Consider the following 17,515-nt stretch of genomic DNA (forward strand, 5'->3'; position numbering starts at 1 on the left):
GAGATCGTTGGTGCAAGACATCTCGATAGAGTATGCTTGACACTCTAGTCCATAACACCTTCGACTCTATTTCGGTACAGAATCACCCAGGAAAAGCCAGGTGGGCATGTGATGGGGTGTTTTCGGAGAATCCCAATGGCGATCACTCTTTTATCTTTACCATTGGTATAGCATTGATTTCAGCTTGAATCGGCATTTCCATGAATTGTGGGGTTGATGGATCATCATCTAAGAGATATGTATCTACCTAGAGTCGAGAAACGCAATGTTTTACCAGTAGAATCCTATACAATGGTCAAGCACTACAAGAGCTAGGGTTGCGTCAGACATAGGTATGACATTCAAGGTTACCTAAAGAGCTCCATGGCATCGTCTTTTCACAGAGTCCACGCGGATTCGTGTATTTCAGAAGAGCATACCGAACAGAAACAAAGCAGCAAGCGTAGTGTCATGTACTTGGAAACTACGTTATCACGCCCGATGGTTCCACGTCTGGTTGGACTGGAGTAGGTACTTAATTTGACTTGTCATGAAGGGCTGTATTCTGAATTAGGAGCCCTAGAACGACAGCCCATGCCGGTTATCTATACCCGACTTCAACATAATCCATTGAATATATTCCCTAACTATCTAGTAGCGGTACACACCACAGCTAGGGTAATACCTCATCGTCTCTTCAAAAGCACCATACTGTGATTCCACAGGCCCCGCCTTGGCCAATTCCCACCAACCCTGTCCCTGATACACAGGATCTTTCGAGCCCATATAGGTCTCCCCAGTAGTAGGCTCCGTGGGAATATGAGCCGCCTGCTTAGGAACCGACCGGTACCCGGACACCATGTACGGCTCGGCATACTCATTCCCATCGCCCCCAGCATCCATAGTAGAATCATCTATAGCAGAATCATTCACACTAGCCTCATTCCCTAACTGCGAGTACAGCAGCCACGTCTGTATCAACCGCTGTCTCTGTTCCGCACCAGCATTCTCAAACAGTCCACACTGCTCCGGGGTAAGGGTACTCGGGTCCAGACCGTGATATCTCAGTACATCGACGCTTGACGGCTGCTCCGCGACTCTTTGAGCAGACTGGTAGAGCTGCGTGATGCTGTATGCGGGAGGCGCAGGCTCTTGAGGGGGGATGGTCATGGACATGGACTCTATATTGGCGGGATGCAGCTGTGCCATACTCATTTGTCTATCAAACAGTGCTGCTAGTTCGTCTTGCATTTTCGAGTCGCTTTCAGAAGCAGACAGGCCGCACTGTATATAGATGCTCCTGGTCAGGATTCCTTGGGACAGGATGAAGAATGCAGAAACTACCTGTTTACAGTGGGGGTTCTCGATGAAGGCTGCCAGGGCGTTGGAGATATCGGAGACATGACCACAGTGCGGGCACTGATGCAATATCGACGAAGACATGGCGGGGTTGGATATGTAGATGGAAGGACAAACTGGGAAAGTTGGAACTCTCGAGTCTCGACTTTGTACACTGTAGAACTGAAGATAGGAAGTGAACTGGGATGTTTCGTCTTTTTTTTTTCTTTTCTAAAGGTCAGAGGGGCAAGGATGCCCAAATGCTTGATTGGGCTGCAGCCCGAGCCACTAATGGCGATGTTCAGATGTTATACTGCGTAACGGGCCTATTAGACGCCTGATAGGGTTGGGTACTTGATTGGTACCCACTAGAACAGCAGTGGAGACAGGAAAAGTGCAAGTACCAACCAGGTACTGCAAGATCATGTGACTGGGAGCTCTGCCAGGCAACCCCGTGACGCGACAGCGTCACTGCTTTAGTGTCTACGAACCTCCGTTAATCATCCCCAGAGCTTCCAGCCTCACGTTACCTATCCACCTATCTCCGACCTGGTCATCTCCTTCCATATCCTGTCAATTATTTAGACCAGCTCTTTCTCGATTGCCTGGCCCGCCCAGACTGACCTTGAACCTCACCGAATCGCATTCTCACCAAAATCATGGTCAGTCAGCTTCCGATCGACCAATTCGATCTATTACAATCCTCCGGTCTAACATCTCACCTCTCTAGACGTCAATCGGCACAGGCTACGATCTCTCCAACTCGGTGTTCTCGCCAGACGGCCGGAATTTCCAGGTAATACGCCAATCCCGCTCATGAAAGAGCTACAGACCCACGTTCCAAGCTGCTGACCACACCATCTAGGTCGAGTACGCCGTCAAGGCAGTTGAGAACGGCGGCACCGCCATCGGCATCAGATGCAAGGATGGCGTAGTGTTGGCAGTGGAAAAGATCGTCACGAGCAAGCTCCTAAAGGCAGGGGCGAACAAGAGAATCGCATCAGTCGATCGCCATGTTGGAATCGTAAGAATACCCTTATCCTCCTCTCCACATCGCCTTCCCCGAACGGATGACCCTTGCCGCAAACCGCACCGTCGGGTGTTTCAAAGTTGCTAGTTGCTGACCTGCGTTTTTTTACTCTAAAGGTATCCGCTGGACTGGTTCCCGATGGCCGTCACTTCGTTTCCAGAGCTAGGGATGAGGCTTCTTCGTGGAGAAGCACATACAAAGGTCCCATTCCGACCTCCGCGCTTGCCAATCGTCTCGGTGGGTACGTGCAGGCGTACACACTTTACTCCAGCGTACGGCCGTTTGGCATAACTGCTATTGTCGGCGGGTGGGATAGCGAGGCGGAGCTTCCTGTCGATGGACAGGTCGGCACCGGACCCAAGTCTGGCTCTGGTGGAAAGGTTGAGGGTGCCAAAGCCGGTGGACCTGGCCTATACATGATTGAGCCCAGTGGACTGTATTGGGTATGTTGTGTCTATTGTGTGGCGTGTGGTTGAATGTGTCGTGCTAATATGGAGTTTTACAGGGCTACTACGGCGCTGCTACCGGTAAGGGCCGACAGACCGCCAAAGCCGAGCTGGAGAAACTAGACCTGAGCGCGGGCAATCTCTCTTTGGTAGATGGTGTCAAGGAGGCGGCTCGCATTATCTATGTTGCTCACGAAGATAGCAAGGACAAGGACTTTGAGCTAGAGATGACGTGGATCAGCTCTGTCGACGGACCGACCAAGGGTCGTCACGAGGAAGTGCCCAAGGAGCTCTTCGATGAAGCAGAGAAAGCAGCGAAGCAGTCTATGGTGGGCGATGACGAGGAAGAGGAAGAGAAGACTCAAGGCGAACAGATGGAAGAGTGAAATATTTAATAGATTATGCTCCCAAAGGTTTATGCTCAGCCTGTTTTTCCTTTCTTTACTCCAATCTACCAATGAACAGCCTGTTCGAGTAACCAAAAAACACGTATGAGGGTTAAATCGTAGCCCTAGATACAAAAAAACACACATACCATGCAAAACAGAACCTAAAGAATCTTCCCCTCAGCCCACTCCTTCCTCTTCAATCCCAATTCAACAGCAGCACTCCCCCAGTCTTCACCATGATTATGCATCCCACTGCTCCCCAGCCCAGCACGCTCCAACCCCTGCTCCTCAGTAAGAACAGTCAACAAGCCAAAGATAACCGGAACACCAGAATCAAGCTGCACACGCATCAGACCGTGGCTGACAGCGTCGGCAATATATTCAAAGTGCATTGTCGCGCCCTTGATCAGAACGCCAATGGCAATGATCGCATCGAAGGGCTGCTTGGGGCTGCTTGCCGTCGTTGAGCCGGAGAGGTCGGTCGTCGACGATGAGAGCAGGTCTGTTGCGCTGGCTCCTTCGCCGGAAGAGTTGGCTTGGAGCTGCGAGGCGGAGTAGAGGCTGTAAAGAAGTGTTAGATGGGTTGGAGATGGTGTGTGGGAAGGTTTGGGCTTACCGTTGCACGGCGAGGGGTAGCTCGTAGCTGCCTGGGACGGTCTGGACGGTGATGTTGTCCTCGGACACGCCGGCGAGAAGAAGGTTCTTCTTGGCTCCTGCTACGAGTGAATCGATGATCACAGTGTTCCATCTGGCGTGCACAATTGCGACTCGAAGGCCAGAGCCTGTGAAGACTCGGTTAGCTGGGTGGTTTCAAGGGTTGGTGGATGTCCTTACCATCGAGGGTCTGCGCAGCACCGGGGCCTTTAATAGTAGTCATTTTGGAGAATAGCAGTGGTCAGAGGAATACAATATGGATTTGCGGAATAATTGAGCTTCGAACGAGTGTTATGAACCAAAAAGAGCTCGAGGGGCGAAAACCATCGGTCCCGCATTTGGCGGGGGAAGGCGGAATGTGATCACCGAACGCGGCAATTCAGCGCCGAGGCTCCAACAGTTTGTTTACTGTGTACCTAGTTTCAGTCTATACAGCCTCGAAGTAATACATTCCAGAAATCATGGTTAATTGGTTATTAAAAACAAAGCGAGGTTCCATTTCTCGCGGCTAAAACACCTTAAAAATAAAAAGATGACCGGATCATGATAATCGTCTAACCGAGCCCCAACCAAAACACACATTTACTCGACGGTAACCGACTTGGCCAAGTTACGAGGGAAATCGACATTCAGTCCCTCGCCGACGGCAAGCCAGTAGGAGATCAGCTGCAATGGGATGACATTGAGCAGACCCTGGAGGCAATCCACAGTCTTGGGCACGACGATCTTCTCGGTCAGTGCGGACGAGAACTCGGGGTCGTCAGGGTTGCAAATCACAATGGGGCGGCCGCCACGAGCAATGACTAGTGAAAAGTTAGTGTCATGGACAGATATAGAATGTTCAATCATAGGAAACTTACCTTGCTGGTAGGCGTTCAAGGACTTTGTGAAGAGGTTGTCGCGGGTGAGAATCATAATGATGGGGAGGTTCTCGTCAACAAGTGCCAAAACACCGTGCTTCAATTCACCGGACATGACAGCCTCGCAGTGAAGGTATGAGATTTCCTTAATTTTCAGGGCACCCTCAAGGGCAGTGGGGAACTGGGCACCACGACCCAGCAGGAGCAAACTCTTCTGGTCCTTGAAGAACTTGGCGCACAACTCCTTAATCGGATCGTTGAGCTTCAAGATCTGCTTGAACTGCTCGGAAATCTGTCCAAGACCCTCCATGATCTCCTCGCGTCTCTTCTGCTTGGAGGCCCGATCTTCACTCAAAGACAAAGCAAACATAACCATAGCCACGAACTGCGACGTATACGCCTTGGTCGAGGCCACACCGATCTCAGGACCAGCGTTAATGTGCACACCGCAGTGGGTGAGGAGGGAGATGGAGGAGCCGACGACGTTGACACAGCCAACAGTCAGGGCGCCACGCTCCAGACAGTAGCGAAGAGCCATGAGGGAATCAGCGGTCTCTCCGGACTGGGAGACAAACACACAGGTGTCATCACGGAACACAGGAGCCTGTCGGTCGAGGAAGTCGGAGGCGAGTTCAACGGCGATGGGGATCTCGGTGAGCTCTTCGAAGATACCGCGCACAGCCATGCAAGAGTGGTAACTAGTACCGCAGGCAATGAAGATGATACGTCGGCAGCGACGAATGGTCGAGATGTACTGACGAAGACCACCAAGGGTAACCTTCTTGTTGACCACGTCCAGGCGACCTCTCATAGTGTTGACGACAGACTCGGGCTGCTCGAAAATCTCCTTCTGCATGAAGTGATCGAACTTACCCTTCATGATCTCCTGCAACTCGAGTTCAATGGTCTGAATGGCACGGACGTTGGAGGTGCCATCATCCTTGGTCAGACGGTGGATGTTGAGCTGTCCCTCGTGAATGTGAGCAATGTCATCATCCTCCAAGTAGAGCACCTTCTTGGTGTGCTCCACGATGGCAGATGGGTCGGAAGAAAGGAAGAATTCGGCGGGTTGGGGAATGCCGTCGTCGGACAGGAATGCCCGGGACTGAGAGCGGTGCAGCAACGACTTGTCGGGAGGGGCAAGGAGGCTTGTGGCAGACTTCTTGGCTGCCACATTCTGGGAGGCCTGCTCCGCGGAAAGGACACCATCTTCGGAATATTCAACATCCACGAAATCCACCTTCATCTTCTTGGAGGTCTTCACACCGATGACCAGGGGCGAACCCTTACGGGCAGCAATGACCTCGTGGGGGTAGTGAACGGACTTGAGGAGCAATCCGAAGGCACCCTCGAGTTCCTTAATGACGGCCTTGGCCAGGACTGTGAATTCGATATCGGGGTGTTGGTCGTAAAGGTACTTGGCAAGCTTGGCAATGCACTCGGTGTCGGTCTCGGTCTCAAATTTGAAGCCCTTGCTCTCCAACAGAGCCTTCAATTCCTTATAGTTGGTGATGATACCATTGTGAACGACGGAGAACTCCCAGGTGGGGTCGGAGCTATTAATATCATCCCAATCAGCATCACAATATCTCAATAGTTGTGTTCAGCCCAGCCAATGGAGAAAACTTACCGGTGGGGGTGGCAGTTCTGACGAGAAGGGGTTCCGTGGGTAGCCCAACGGGTGTGAGAGATACCGGCATGAGACTCAAAGGTCTTGGTCATGTCGTAGTCGCTGGCCTCAATGAGTTCCTTCAACTTGGCGACCTTGCCAACCTCCTTGAATGCACAGACTTCGTTCTTCTTGTTGCCATCCACGGCCATACCGGCGGAATCATAACCACGGTACTCCAATCTTGAGAGGCCTATCAGGGAATAACGGTGAGCAAGAAGCGGATTCGAACCAATGAGAATGTCAACTCACCATTGAGCAGAGTATCAATGATGAACCGGCGGTCCTTCTCGACGAGGTAGTTGATGTAACCGAAGATTCCACTGGAAGCCTGTAAGTAATCCGATCATTGAAAAACAAGGCAAAAACAACTTACCACATGATGGGCAAAAAAGAAAAGAGGGGGAATATGCAGATGCAAAAACAATGGTGATCACAGATTCACAAAGAGATGAGGTTCAAGGGTAAACGAATGAAGCGGAGAGGGGAAAGAGAATAGAGGAGATGCAAGGGAAGACAAGGAACAGTGGTTTTGTATTTATAGAGGGGAGGGGCAGATGGAGGAAGGAGCCATGTGATTATTATTAGCTCTTTCCTTGTGCAAGCTTTCATCCAATGAGGCAACGGAGATGCTCGGACCAACTTGGTTCCCAGGGGAATCGATGTCTCACCTTTTACGGTTTGGTAAGACAATTGACATCTTTATTGTTTTTTTTAGAACTTTTAGTAGCTTAACTTGAGGATTTAGAGGAAGATCATGACGACTAGTAAAAGTGATAGTGTTCATGATAGTATGGAGTACATCAAATAGTACTCTGTTTATTTTTTTGTAATTTTTTGTTATTTTTTCTTCATTCTCTATTTTGCTTGGCAGCCCAGACTTGAGGTGCTTAGTTACCCAGGACCTTGTTACATATCGTTATGGTGTTATGGTGGGTTTTCTCATCTTCGGCACTGGTTTCCTTCTTTCGGTTCTTAATCGGGGCCACCCGCCACGAGGCGAGACAAGAATGAGGCGGAGCTCGGAAGAGGAAAGAAAAAAAAGAAAAATGATTCAATATAGAAGGATCAATTCTATAATTATATCTTCTAGTGGCCCGGGACATTCCTTAGTGGGAGGGTCCCCTGAAAAAGGAACCTTGGGAAAGGTTCGACAGATGTTCCACGCTTCTGCAGCCATCTAAGCAATTTTCAGGCCCCTGGAGAGGCTCACTATCGCCGACTCTACGATGTACTTATTGTTTGACATACACTCTGTCTTCTTGCTGTTGACTATTCTATGTCTTTTTGGCGAGATCCTCTACACAATAGTTAGGCTAAATGGAGGACTACTCTCTACTCTATCCGTACTCCGTACCTACAACGCTATTGCCTGCTTCTGCACCTAAGCACATCGAACATTGGAGGCCAATATAGACTCTGCATAATGTTGTATGCGATACGTGGATACCTATGTACTCTTTCTTTTGCCTTGTACGGAGCGTCGGAGTACATCCAGCAAACTCGACCTTTGGTGATTCCAAGGTTGATAAAGCACGGGAGCAGGGAAGGCACCACGGGCCATGCTTTACCAGTGAGCTTAAATATGTCTCATCTTGTTGTGCATGCATTGATGTATGCTTAATGCTAGGTACCTACTCTATATCCATTGAGCATACTAGTCCAAGCATAACTAATAGATCACTCCATGGATGCTTTGTTCTCAATAAGACCTACCAATGACCTCAGACTCATCACCAGGCTACAACCAACCCTATTCTCAATCGTGAATGAATGAAATGAAAATGCAAGACCAAACCAATTCCCAATGAGTGATGAATATACTTATTAGGTACCTTGTCCACCAATGTAATTAACGTGACTGGCTTGGTCACGGTGAGGTCACCTGTGTCCTTTCATGGGGAAAAAAGAAGAAAAAAAAAAAGACCGGACTGCTTAATCATTCATGTCCAAATGACGGGGTAATTGAATTTCAACTTCATGTTGCCTATTCAACTTTACGATTGAATGTGATTCTTCTATTCCCCTTACTACCTGAGTTGTATCCCTTGAAGCGTGAACGTTGAAAGTCCCGCGGTCCCACCATTCCACTTCCTTCCGCTCGATCGCGTCTTAGCCTCCTGCAAACTCTTGACTTCGCGTGTAAAGCTGGCACCTCAAGTCTCACCGGGCTCCTGACCTTTCGCATACCATTCTTTTCCTATCTTCTTCTGATCTCTCAGATCCGTTTATTTCTACAAGTCGACATCAACACCTCCCCCATAACTCGAACATTTTAATTTCTTTGATTCTGCCGCGAGGACCTTCTCGGTCGCATCAGTTCGCAATAGCCGAATCACCCACGGTCAAGGATGCTGCTTTCTGATCGCGCCACGGTTTCTGGCGTGTAGCCAACCTCTCACAATGTCACGCGCTTCGGCTGGCTTTGCAGACTTCTTCCCGACCGCCCCGTCGGTCATTCAGCAGAAGCGCTTCAAGACACAGGAACGACGAGGGAAATCACAGGCGGAGGACCAACGTTCCGAAGCACCGAAGTTTCCCTTGTCTACTGCCTCTGGCGCACCCGCGACCGTCGAGAAGCCTCTCAAATTCGATATAACGGACGGGGCAGAAACTCGCACTCCACCGGTCAAGGAGCGTGAATCAACCACCTCCGCCAAGCCAAAAAGTGAGGAGGATAGGACCGGGCCACCTCCACCACCGGCAGCAAACTCCGTTCCATCACAAATTGACACACTAACGCCGGTCACCAATGCGGAGTCATCGCCCCCTTGCAAAGAAATTAGTCCATCACAGTTGAAGACCGCAGGCGAAGCTTCCCCGGGTTTATCTTCTAGGCCGAAAACCGAGACTACCAAATCCTCAATCACTCCAATTCACGCCCCTCCGACACCCCAGTCGCAGACAAGGCTTGTTGAGCTCCGCGTCACAGGCTGCAAGGTTGTGTATGACCCCGATTTGGACAGGCGAACCTCGTCGAAGGAAAAGAAGAAAAAGCTCGAGTATGTGGATATCCTGAATAACAGTCAAGCCGATGCTCCTCCCGATCCCCGTCGCGCGATCGCCAATTATACCCGTGGCTCCGGCTGCAAGCAGAAGACGAAATACCGACCCGCACCCTATACTTTGAAGCCATGGTCATACGATGCGGCAACGAGCATTGGTCCCGGGCCTCCGGTTCAGGTCGTGGTAACTGGGTTCGATCCGTTAACCCCAATCGCCCCGATCAGCGCGCTGTTCTCGAGTTTTGGAGATATTGCCGAAATCAAAAACCGCACAGATCCCATCACCGGTCGGTTTCTGGGGATCTGCTCTATCAAATACAAAGACAGCACCTCAGGCCGGGTGATTGGTTCGGGCTCAGCATCCAGCGCTGCCCGACGTGCGTACATCGAATGCAAAAAGGAACAACGCATTGGCACACGCAGGATCAGGGTCGAGTTGGATCGCGATGGTATCGTTTCGGATCGGATGGCCGCCAAAGCAGCCGAGTCGCAACGGCTGGCTTCCAAGATTAATCTTCCGCCCGTTGTTGAACCAAAACCGGAGTTGCAAATTAAGAAGAGCGAACCGCCACCCACTGCGCCCAAGGGTCCCTCCGGCAGGTCGTCCCTACGCCCGGGAGTTGTCATTCCCGAAGGACCAAGGGCCACTGCGCGAACTCCTGTCATACCATCGTTGGTCGAGGAAACACCCATCTTGAGTCAGATCAAACGCGAGCCGTATATATTCATTGCACATTGTTACGTCCCGGTTCTCAGCACGACAGTTCCTCATCTGAGAAAGAGGCTCAGACTCTTCGCCTACAAGCAAATTCGATGTGACAAAACCGGTTACTACATCATTTTCGAGAATTCGCGCCGCGGCGAGCAGGAGACCGAGCGCTGCTATCGAGTATGCCACATGCAACCATTGTTCACCTATATCATGAACATGGAAAGCAATCCTTACGGCAACCCAAACTACCAGCGAAGCCCAAGTCCCGAGCGCCTTCGGACCGAACGACGAAAACAGGCGGAGAAAGACCGGACAAAAAAGGAGGCGGAATTGGATATCGAGGAGGAGAAAAAGCAGCGCGCACTTGATTTGGATCCGTGCCGAGAGGTGTTGTCTATCATCATTCGCGATTTGAGAGACAAGCTGCTCGAGGACGTCAAATCGCGTATCGCCGCTCCGGCTTTGTACGACTATTTGGAGCCGAGTAAACATGCGGCCAAACGGGAAAAGTTGGGTATTTCGGACCCTGAAGGTACGAAACAATCTGTCTTCCGGTTTGACAGTAGCTCGAGTACGCCTGGCTCTCGTGGTGAATTGTCTGGTGGACGAGACCCTCTCAAATCGTCCGGTCTGAATATTCTTGCTCTTCCTCGTATTCGGAAAGCCCATGGTCTTGACCGTGCGGGTGCCGCCTTCCTCGACGAACGGCGCAGGCAACCACTACGGAAAAAGGAAGTTCGGCCCTTGTACCATCGCTTGCAGCAGTTGCATGACGACGAAGATTCGGATGACGACCAGCGCACTCCTGCTGCCCGGGATGTTGACGAGCGAGAGAGCCGTCCCCTTAGTCGCGCGAGCTCAACTTCTTCGCATGACGAACAGGATGGAGGGTATCAGTCAGAGGATTTAGACTCATCTCGGGAAGGTGAAGAGCGTGATCGTCAAGCCGGAGATGATCTGCACGTCGCGAACGAAATCTCCGATGAGCTTGAAGTGTCTCCCAGGGGCAAGAGAAAACGACTCAGTGGAGACGATGAAGCACGAAAGCGGCAGCGGCAGGACGATGAACTATTTGGCATCGACTCCGAAATCATCGCAGGGGATGAGGATGTCAAGAAGGAGTTGCAGATGCCCACGACGGTGCAGGACGAAATTGCAGGAGATGGCGACAAGGTCCCAACGCACGACCAACCCGCAGACGAACTCACCGGAGATGTCACCCACAAACATCCTGAGGATGATGATCTCTCAGTCAGCGAAGCGAGCAAGGCCGAGTCTATTGATGAGCCGAGAACTGAGATCGATTGGGGCGTATCCAAGGATGAGCCTCGCGCCACTGTCGAGGACGATGAGAATATCGTTCTTGATCTGGATGGCTGGCAAAACTTGGTCAAAGATGACGAGGACTTGCGATTCTTGCGAGAGGTTCTACAGGACCAGTCAGAATCTGATATCGTAAATCTTGCTGCTTGGGGCTGGAAACAAAAGGAGATCAAAGCCCTCAACGGTCTGGAAAGCGGTACTGGCCAGGACGCTGTCAGTATCTCCGGCTATTATGTGCCGAATCCCACAGGTGCTGCCCGGACGGAAGGTCAGAAGAGGATCAAGGAGGCTGAAAAGTCCAAGTACCTACCTCATCGGATCAAAGTCCAGAAGGCCCGCGAAGAGCGTGAAGCGAATGCCAAGGCAGACCCTCAAGCGGCAGCAGCTGAAGCTGCCAGAATCGCAGCCGCGAAGACCATCTCGAAGTCGACGTCTCGATCGACGCGAGTCAACAATCGCCGACTCATCGCCGACATCAATGCGCAGAAACAGGCCCTTCCCACGGCGAGTGGCGACGGGGACGTTCTTCGCTTCAATCAACTCAAGAAGCGAAAAAAGCCTGTGCGCTTCGCTCGTTCCGCTATCCACAACTGGGGTTTGTATGCCGAGGAGAATATCACAGCAAATGACATGATCATCGAGTATGTCGGTGAGAAAGTGCGACAGCAGGTTGCGGACATGAGAGAGAGACGATACCTCAAGAGCGGGATTGGCAGCAGTTACCTCTTCAGAATTGATGAGAACACCGTCATTGATGCCACGAAGAGAGGAGGAATTGCGCGATTCATCAATCACAGCTGCACACCCAACTGCACTGCTAAGATCATTAAGGTCGATGGTAGCAAACGAATTGTGATTTATGCGCTCAGGGATATCGAAAGAGGTTTGTGAACTGCCCTCACTCATATGACAACACAATATGCTAACATTATCTATCAGATGAGGAGTTAACGTACGACTACAAATTCGAGCGCGAGTGGGGCAGTGACGACCGAATTCCCTGCCTCTGTGGTTCAACGGGCTGCAAGGGCTTCCTCAATTAATATCATGGTCAAAATCTATCTAGCGAGGTCATTGGGGAGGTATATTGACTCCCATCTACCGGGTGGCGTTCAATCGGACTGGCGTTCTCAGGGTGGGAGCATTGAAGCCTGTTTCAAGGGCGATCGTGATTTCATAAACTACCAGTATCTTGTACAATATCAACAATTCTAGAAAGAATTTCGCCAGTCTTCTCTAAAACCATGGTCCGGGACCAAAATTGACATGGAAAACAATATTAGAGCGTAGAAGACTGATACCCTTGTCACCGCATAGCTCGATTTTCACGAGAAGTAAAAGAGAGGAAAGAAATCGGTCCTCGACAACCGGTCTCTGTCCCGGGGGGGTATCAATTTGCGTAGCAATTGGGGGTGAAAAGCGCATAGAATTGTGTATTCAAACTAAAGCACAGCAACATTAGCAAAACTCGACTCCCAAATCAACACGCATTTGAAAGAACGAAGATCAACTTACCAAGATGACTAGGAAGAAGGAAATTCGCAATCCCCTCCTTAATAGAGTACTGATGCCCACAGTTCGCACAAGCCAACTTGCCCTCCGTCACATGCGTCTCCAGTAGTAGCCTATGCAAGTCCTTCAACGTCTGCTCGTCCTCCAGCTTATCACCCTCCGGTTTCGATTCCGGGAGAGTAGGGAATCCAAGCTATTTTCTCTCCGTCAGCTTATCTCTTTTTTGCTATTCCTTATCTGGGATTGTGATTGCAGGTGACAGGCTAGGGTTATGTCCTACCTCGTTGGCGGTGGTGCATAGGGCAGGCCAGTCGATGCGGGGGAGGATGTTGCGGATGAATTCGGGCTGGAACTCTAGTTCTTCTTGCTCTAGTTCGGCGTCGTGGAAGTGTAGGGGGAATGAGGCGGGGGAGGTCTTGCAGTCCTTTACGGCGCATGTCACGAAGTTGGCGGTGAGGACTTTCATTGTGGGTGGTTTGGGGGGCGGCTTTCGAGGATTGGTTGGTATAGGTCTGATATAAGGGTCTTGGAGGTTTCGATTGGTATGCAAGTAATGGTCTGGTCTCGAGAGAATGGTAGGATATAATGCTTTGAACGTTGTCGGCCCCTCCAGAAGGAAGAAAAAATAGAGCCCCACAGCTTATCGGATATCATGTGATCGATATGGATATCCACCATATTGGGCGGTCTGGGTTGGAATGTAGTATGTATGAGGCTCATTATTTTATATTCTCGCTAGAAGCTGTTAGCTTTGACTAGCTGCTAATTACTATATAAATTCATTCCTTCATTTGATCAGGACATCCACCAGATCTAGATTATCAATGTCATAGTCGCCAAGACATGAATCGGGTTTTAGTTTGTCTCCATCAAACTCGAGGGAGATATCACGATCCACAGAGATCTGCTGTTTGTCCCGGAAAGCAGATATGAGCCTTGAGATCAGCGTTGTCTGCCTTGCTTTGATTTTGAAATCGTCCAATCCAGGACTTCTGAGAACGAGTTTCATTGGCTCGCCCCGGTCGTCGGGAATTTGGGACACTTCAGGAGATTCGTTATTATCGGGCGAAGTGATTTGCCGATTCGGAAGGGGGTGCATCCGTAACCGCTTCTATATGTATACGCAGCTCGTCCTGGCTGTCCTGGCTGTCATCCTCGAGGTCGATAATGGACGACGAGCCTTTCACAGCCTGCGCCCCTAGACTTCTGCACGTTGTCACGTCGAATAAACGTCGGCCCTTCCAGGTCAGATAGACTGATGATTGAATTTCTGGTGAAAAATTCTGCCGATTGCACCATGCTATCCGCACGTCTCCGAGACTTTGTGACATTTTCCGCTGGACGAGTAATGGTTTCGTGTTTGAAATGTCGGAGGAGATTATGATCTGAACAACAGGGTCATTCGCGGGAGGAGGAGTCGGTTTGACAGGTTGGGGACTCCGTATTACCGGTTTAACCGCCTGGACTGTCGGTGCCGGAAGAGATTGAGGGCTTTGGGTTTTCGGTTCATCCACCAGGACAATCGGTGATTTGACAGGCAAGGAAATTTGTTTCACCGGGGATTTGGGTTTTGGTGGTAACGTGTACAGTTGCTTTTCTGGGCCGTGTTGTGGGCTGGCCTGATATTGATTGACTGGCGCGGGTGAAAAATCACGCGCTGAGCTTGGGGCCTCTTGTGGCTTTGCTAGCACACTTTTGTCGCCATCTGTCTCGAGATCTCTATCCTGAGCCTTATCACTATCTTCATGCTCCTTCTTGGTCTCATCGGATAACCGAGGCCGTTTCTTTGGATTCGCGTCTTCTGACAGTTCTGGATCTTTGGGCTTTGGATCTTTGGGGGGCGTTGAAGCTTTCGGCTTTCGATGTGCTTCTCGGGTTGCAGCGACGATGTCAGAATATGTGTTTTTTGAGCGTCGATAGAATTCAGTTCCCGCCTCTTCTACGTTCTTCGTTGCCCACTCTGGTCTTTTGAAGAAGGAGCTCATTCTGACTTCCAGGGCCGAGGTTTATCGAGTCCAAAGAACACCAAGTGTGTTATATTGATTCAACGGGTGTTCCAAAGTGGCGTGAAGCACTGGATATCGTCAGAAATAGTTAGTGGATGAGTATAAAGGGCGACGGTGTGCATCATTCGAGGACCGAGGTGATACCGTGATAGTAGTAGTCCGCGTGGGCACGCGCATATTTCCAGACTCGTCGGATATCATCCGGCCCACCGCCTACTGTAAGCGATCTGGCGTGTCTACGGAGTAACTCGAGGAGCTTCGTCGCTAGAAAGCACTCCGCCAGTGCAGTTTCCTTTTTAGAAGCATACGAGCTTCATTGGCTGACCGCTGAACTGCATGATCTACAGTGTACATTTGAAATCTTCCCATTAGCTGCAGAACAAACAAAACCATTTAATTTCATGGCCGTAATACCGGCAGAATATAAAGGCGGCGTCTGATTTGAGTTCCACCCCGCGTGCTCTCACACTAATCCACCTCACCACCCTCACCGCCTTCCTGGTCACTCACACCCTCATCCCTCCGCCAGCTTTGAGACACAACGTCACTTGGTATGTCCTCCTGATCTAGTTTACTTTTGCTCTGTCTGACGTTTAACAGGCTTTGAAAATACAGGACCGATATGGAGAACAGTGCCCCCACCGAAGGGAAAGACCCCTCAGTCTTTCTGAGTGAGATCATCGGCGCGCCTGTGATCGTGAAATTGAACTCCGGCGTTGTCTACAAGGGTATGTGCTTCAGTCCCGAATATATGCACAATTGGTGCTAACTTCCAGTCAGGCGAACTGCAATCGGTTGACGGATACATGAACATTGCCCTCGAAAAGGCCGAGGAATTCGTGAACGGAAAACTGCGACGAAACTACGGCGATGCTTTCGTTCGAGGAAACAATGGTAGGTCTATCCTTTTTTCGCCGGTTTGATTTGCAAGTGATATGAATGGTTTTCTGACTGGAGCTATAGTTCTTTACATCTCTTCTAGTTGATCCGGGAATCGATTGCTATCAACTGAGCTCGCTCATCTACGATAACTTGCAATTGAACCGGGAAGACATCTTTTGAATACCACTGCTATGTTATTGGTATACTTCTGGCTATGAAACCCGGATACAATGCCGGGTAGCGACATACCGAACCTTCTCGTGACACAGTTGAAGATAACTGCGAGCTTGGGAACATTAATGCTACATAGCTGGCCGCCATGACCTTTTTTTTCGCTTCTTCGTTTGCCATTTTGGTGGAGTTCATAACAGCGCTGGTGGTTCACTTGTTTGCCGGGTGACTTGGTCATGTTTCCTGTCTATGCGACGATTTGTCGTTCACCCCATTTGATTGCCGCCAAGTACCTGGCATAGCAATACTATCATTTCCATTCAGGGCGATTTATACTGGTACTTACGGCGCATAGACTGCGGTTGAAAGATCTTGTACTATGGGGTTAAGGTACATCTGGGAATTAGATGATGGCCTAATATAGTTCAGCGTTGAGTCCCATTAAACCAGCTCTTATCTATCGATCCTGGGCCGACACTTCTTCTGCCGAAAGGACTACCGCTAAAATCAGGCTTGCGAACTCCTCGACATGCTTGTACTTGTTCATCCTCCACGGTCCCCGGTTACTGTCCTCGTCGGTCCCGGTGCTTGGTCTAAAGAGGGTCCGCCTCGTTGCTAGGCCTTTCATACGAAGCAGGAAATCCGGGTCTTGGTAATCGGAACGGCCGTCGGGACATAGCTCCTCATCGCCCTGGGACACTAGAAACACCCTAAGCAACAAATAAGCACTTGATTTGTCGAGATGTATGATCGCAAAGTAAATCAACTTACCGGCTCTTTGTTAGGCGGGCCTTGGGAGGCGGCATGAAAGCGGCCATATACTCCGCGGCCTTGCGTCAGAATACATTGGGGGCGTGGTTTTTGTCTGACATTCGCTTCCAAGATCAGTTTCGGTGGGATGGCGAATTCGAGTACAGAATCTCGACGAGCATGCATTCGTCCCCGCAAGTTTCGGTTACGCCTCCTGTTACCTCTGCTGCTCCGACTCCACGGTGGGATTCCGGAACTTTGCAACGAGGCTGGCGCGCTGAGGTGTCCATGTGGCCTGCACATTTGGGTGCCACATACAGATTGCCACGAGGGAGGAAACATTAACAAGTGAGGCATTGATGTTTCCCTCGTTGGTGTTTCTCAGGCCGTCATGCTTGAGTTCTTCGTCGAAGAACTTGCTCACCTCGCGCTGTTGGTAGTTGAAATCTCGAAAATCCCTATATCGACGGTAGGCGATGTCGGGCCCTCTAGGAGGTTGACATATTGCTGAAATGTGACGAGTGTAGCTGGCCATTTGGGAGCCTGGTATGGCAAAACTGACCAATGCCAAGTTTGTTCACAACGTGAGCGTCAGGCGCTCCATATCCCACAGGACCTTCAGTAGAAGATACTGGTTGTGATCAATCTTAAGCCCCGGAAGCTACCTGGCTCGCTGATGAACCGCATGCGCCGAGACTCGGAGCTTTTGGGCCTCCATGTTTCGCCGTTGTCATGTCTGTGTGACCGCCTCATCTGGCTCGAGGGTTTTCTTTCGGGGTTCCATGACCT

General features: G+C 50.4%; 9 protein-coding genes across 9 annotated transcripts; 3 read left to right on the forward strand and 6 right to left on the reverse strand.

The window, feature by feature from the left end:
- Positions 1–630: 630 nt before the first annotated feature.
- N7515_006209 (uncharacterized protein) lies at positions 631–1,422 on the reverse strand (the record flags this gene model as incomplete). The annotated part of the gene is made up of 1 exon (XM_056666953.1): positions 631–1,422. One exon carries the CDS (start codon positions 1,420–1,422, stop codon positions 631–633), a length of 792 nt encoding a protein of 263 aa, XP_056520549.1.
- A 554-nt stretch (positions 1,423–1,976) lies between these two features.
- N7515_006210 (proteasome core particle subunit alpha 7) lies at positions 1,977–3,179 on the forward strand (the record flags this gene model as incomplete). Its single annotated transcript, XM_056666954.1, has 5 exons — positions 1,977–1,979; positions 2,048–2,113; positions 2,183–2,341; positions 2,464–2,790; positions 2,853–3,179. The coding sequence occupies 5 exons, from the start codon at positions 1,977–1,979 to the stop codon at positions 3,177–3,179; spliced, it is 882 nt and encodes a 293-aa protein (XP_056520550.1).
- Positions 3,180–3,343: 164 nt separating this feature from the next.
- On the reverse strand, positions 3,344–4,059 carry N7515_006211 (lumazine synthase RIB4; the record flags this gene model as incomplete). The annotated part of the gene is made up of 3 exons (XM_056666955.1): positions 3,344–3,743; positions 3,799–3,964; positions 4,017–4,059. 3 exons carry the CDS (start codon positions 4,057–4,059, stop codon positions 3,344–3,346), a joined length of 609 nt encoding a protein of 202 aa, XP_056520551.1.
- A 359-nt stretch (positions 4,060–4,418) lies between these two features.
- On the reverse strand, positions 4,419–6,746 carry gfa1 (glutamine--fructose-6-phosphate transaminase (isomerizing) GFA1; the record flags this gene model as incomplete). The annotated part of the gene is made up of 5 exons (XM_056666956.1): positions 4,419–4,639; positions 4,697–6,252; positions 6,327–6,558; positions 6,618–6,688; positions 6,742–6,746. 5 exons carry the CDS (start codon positions 6,744–6,746, stop codon positions 4,419–4,421), a joined length of 2,085 nt encoding a protein of 694 aa, XP_056520552.1.
- A 2,022-nt stretch (positions 6,747–8,768) lies between these two features.
- set1 (histone methyltransferase SET1) lies at positions 8,769–12,448 on the forward strand (the record flags this gene model as incomplete). The annotated part of the gene is made up of 2 exons (XM_056666957.1): positions 8,769–12,288; positions 12,345–12,448. 2 exons carry the CDS (start codon positions 8,769–8,771, stop codon positions 12,446–12,448), a joined length of 3,624 nt encoding a protein of 1,207 aa, XP_056520553.1.
- A 394-nt stretch (positions 12,449–12,842) lies between these two features.
- On the reverse strand, positions 12,843–13,383 carry N7515_006214 (RNA methylation protein TRM112; the record flags this gene model as incomplete). The annotated part of the gene is made up of 3 exons (XM_056666958.1): positions 12,843–12,847; positions 12,921–13,110; positions 13,198–13,383. 3 exons carry the CDS (start codon positions 13,381–13,383, stop codon positions 12,843–12,845), a joined length of 381 nt encoding a protein of 126 aa, XP_056520554.1.
- A 592-nt stretch (positions 13,384–13,975) lies between these two features.
- N7515_006215 (uncharacterized protein) lies at positions 13,976–14,902 on the reverse strand (the record flags this gene model as incomplete). The annotated part of the gene is made up of 1 exon (XM_056666959.1): positions 13,976–14,902. One exon carries the CDS (start codon positions 14,900–14,902, stop codon positions 13,976–13,978), a length of 927 nt encoding a protein of 308 aa, XP_056520555.1.
- Positions 14,903–15,545: 643 nt separating this feature from the next.
- N7515_006216 (U4/U6-U5 snRNP complex subunit LSM6) lies at positions 15,546–15,846 on the forward strand (the record flags this gene model as incomplete). The annotated part of the gene is made up of 2 exons (XM_056666960.1): positions 15,546–15,651; positions 15,704–15,846. The coding sequence occupies 2 exons, from the start codon at positions 15,546–15,548 to the stop codon at positions 15,844–15,846; spliced, it is 249 nt and encodes an 82-aa protein (XP_056520556.1).
- A 587-nt stretch (positions 15,847–16,433) lies between these two features.
- N7515_006217 (uncharacterized protein) lies at positions 16,434–17,261 on the reverse strand (the record flags this gene model as incomplete). Its single annotated transcript, XM_056666961.1, has 2 exons — positions 16,434–16,686; positions 16,948–17,261. 2 exons carry the CDS (start codon positions 17,259–17,261, stop codon positions 16,434–16,436), a joined length of 567 nt encoding a protein of 188 aa, XP_056520557.1.
- Positions 17,262–17,515: the final 254 nt, after the last annotated feature.

This window comes from Penicillium bovifimosum (genome assembly GCF_028826915.1).
Source record: "Penicillium bovifimosum strain IBT 22155 chromosome Unknown utg000005l_segment0_segment0, whole genome shotgun sequence".
In the NCBI taxonomy this organism is placed as follows: Eukaryota; Fungi; Ascomycota; class Eurotiomycetes; order Eurotiales; family Aspergillaceae; genus Penicillium; species Penicillium bovifimosum.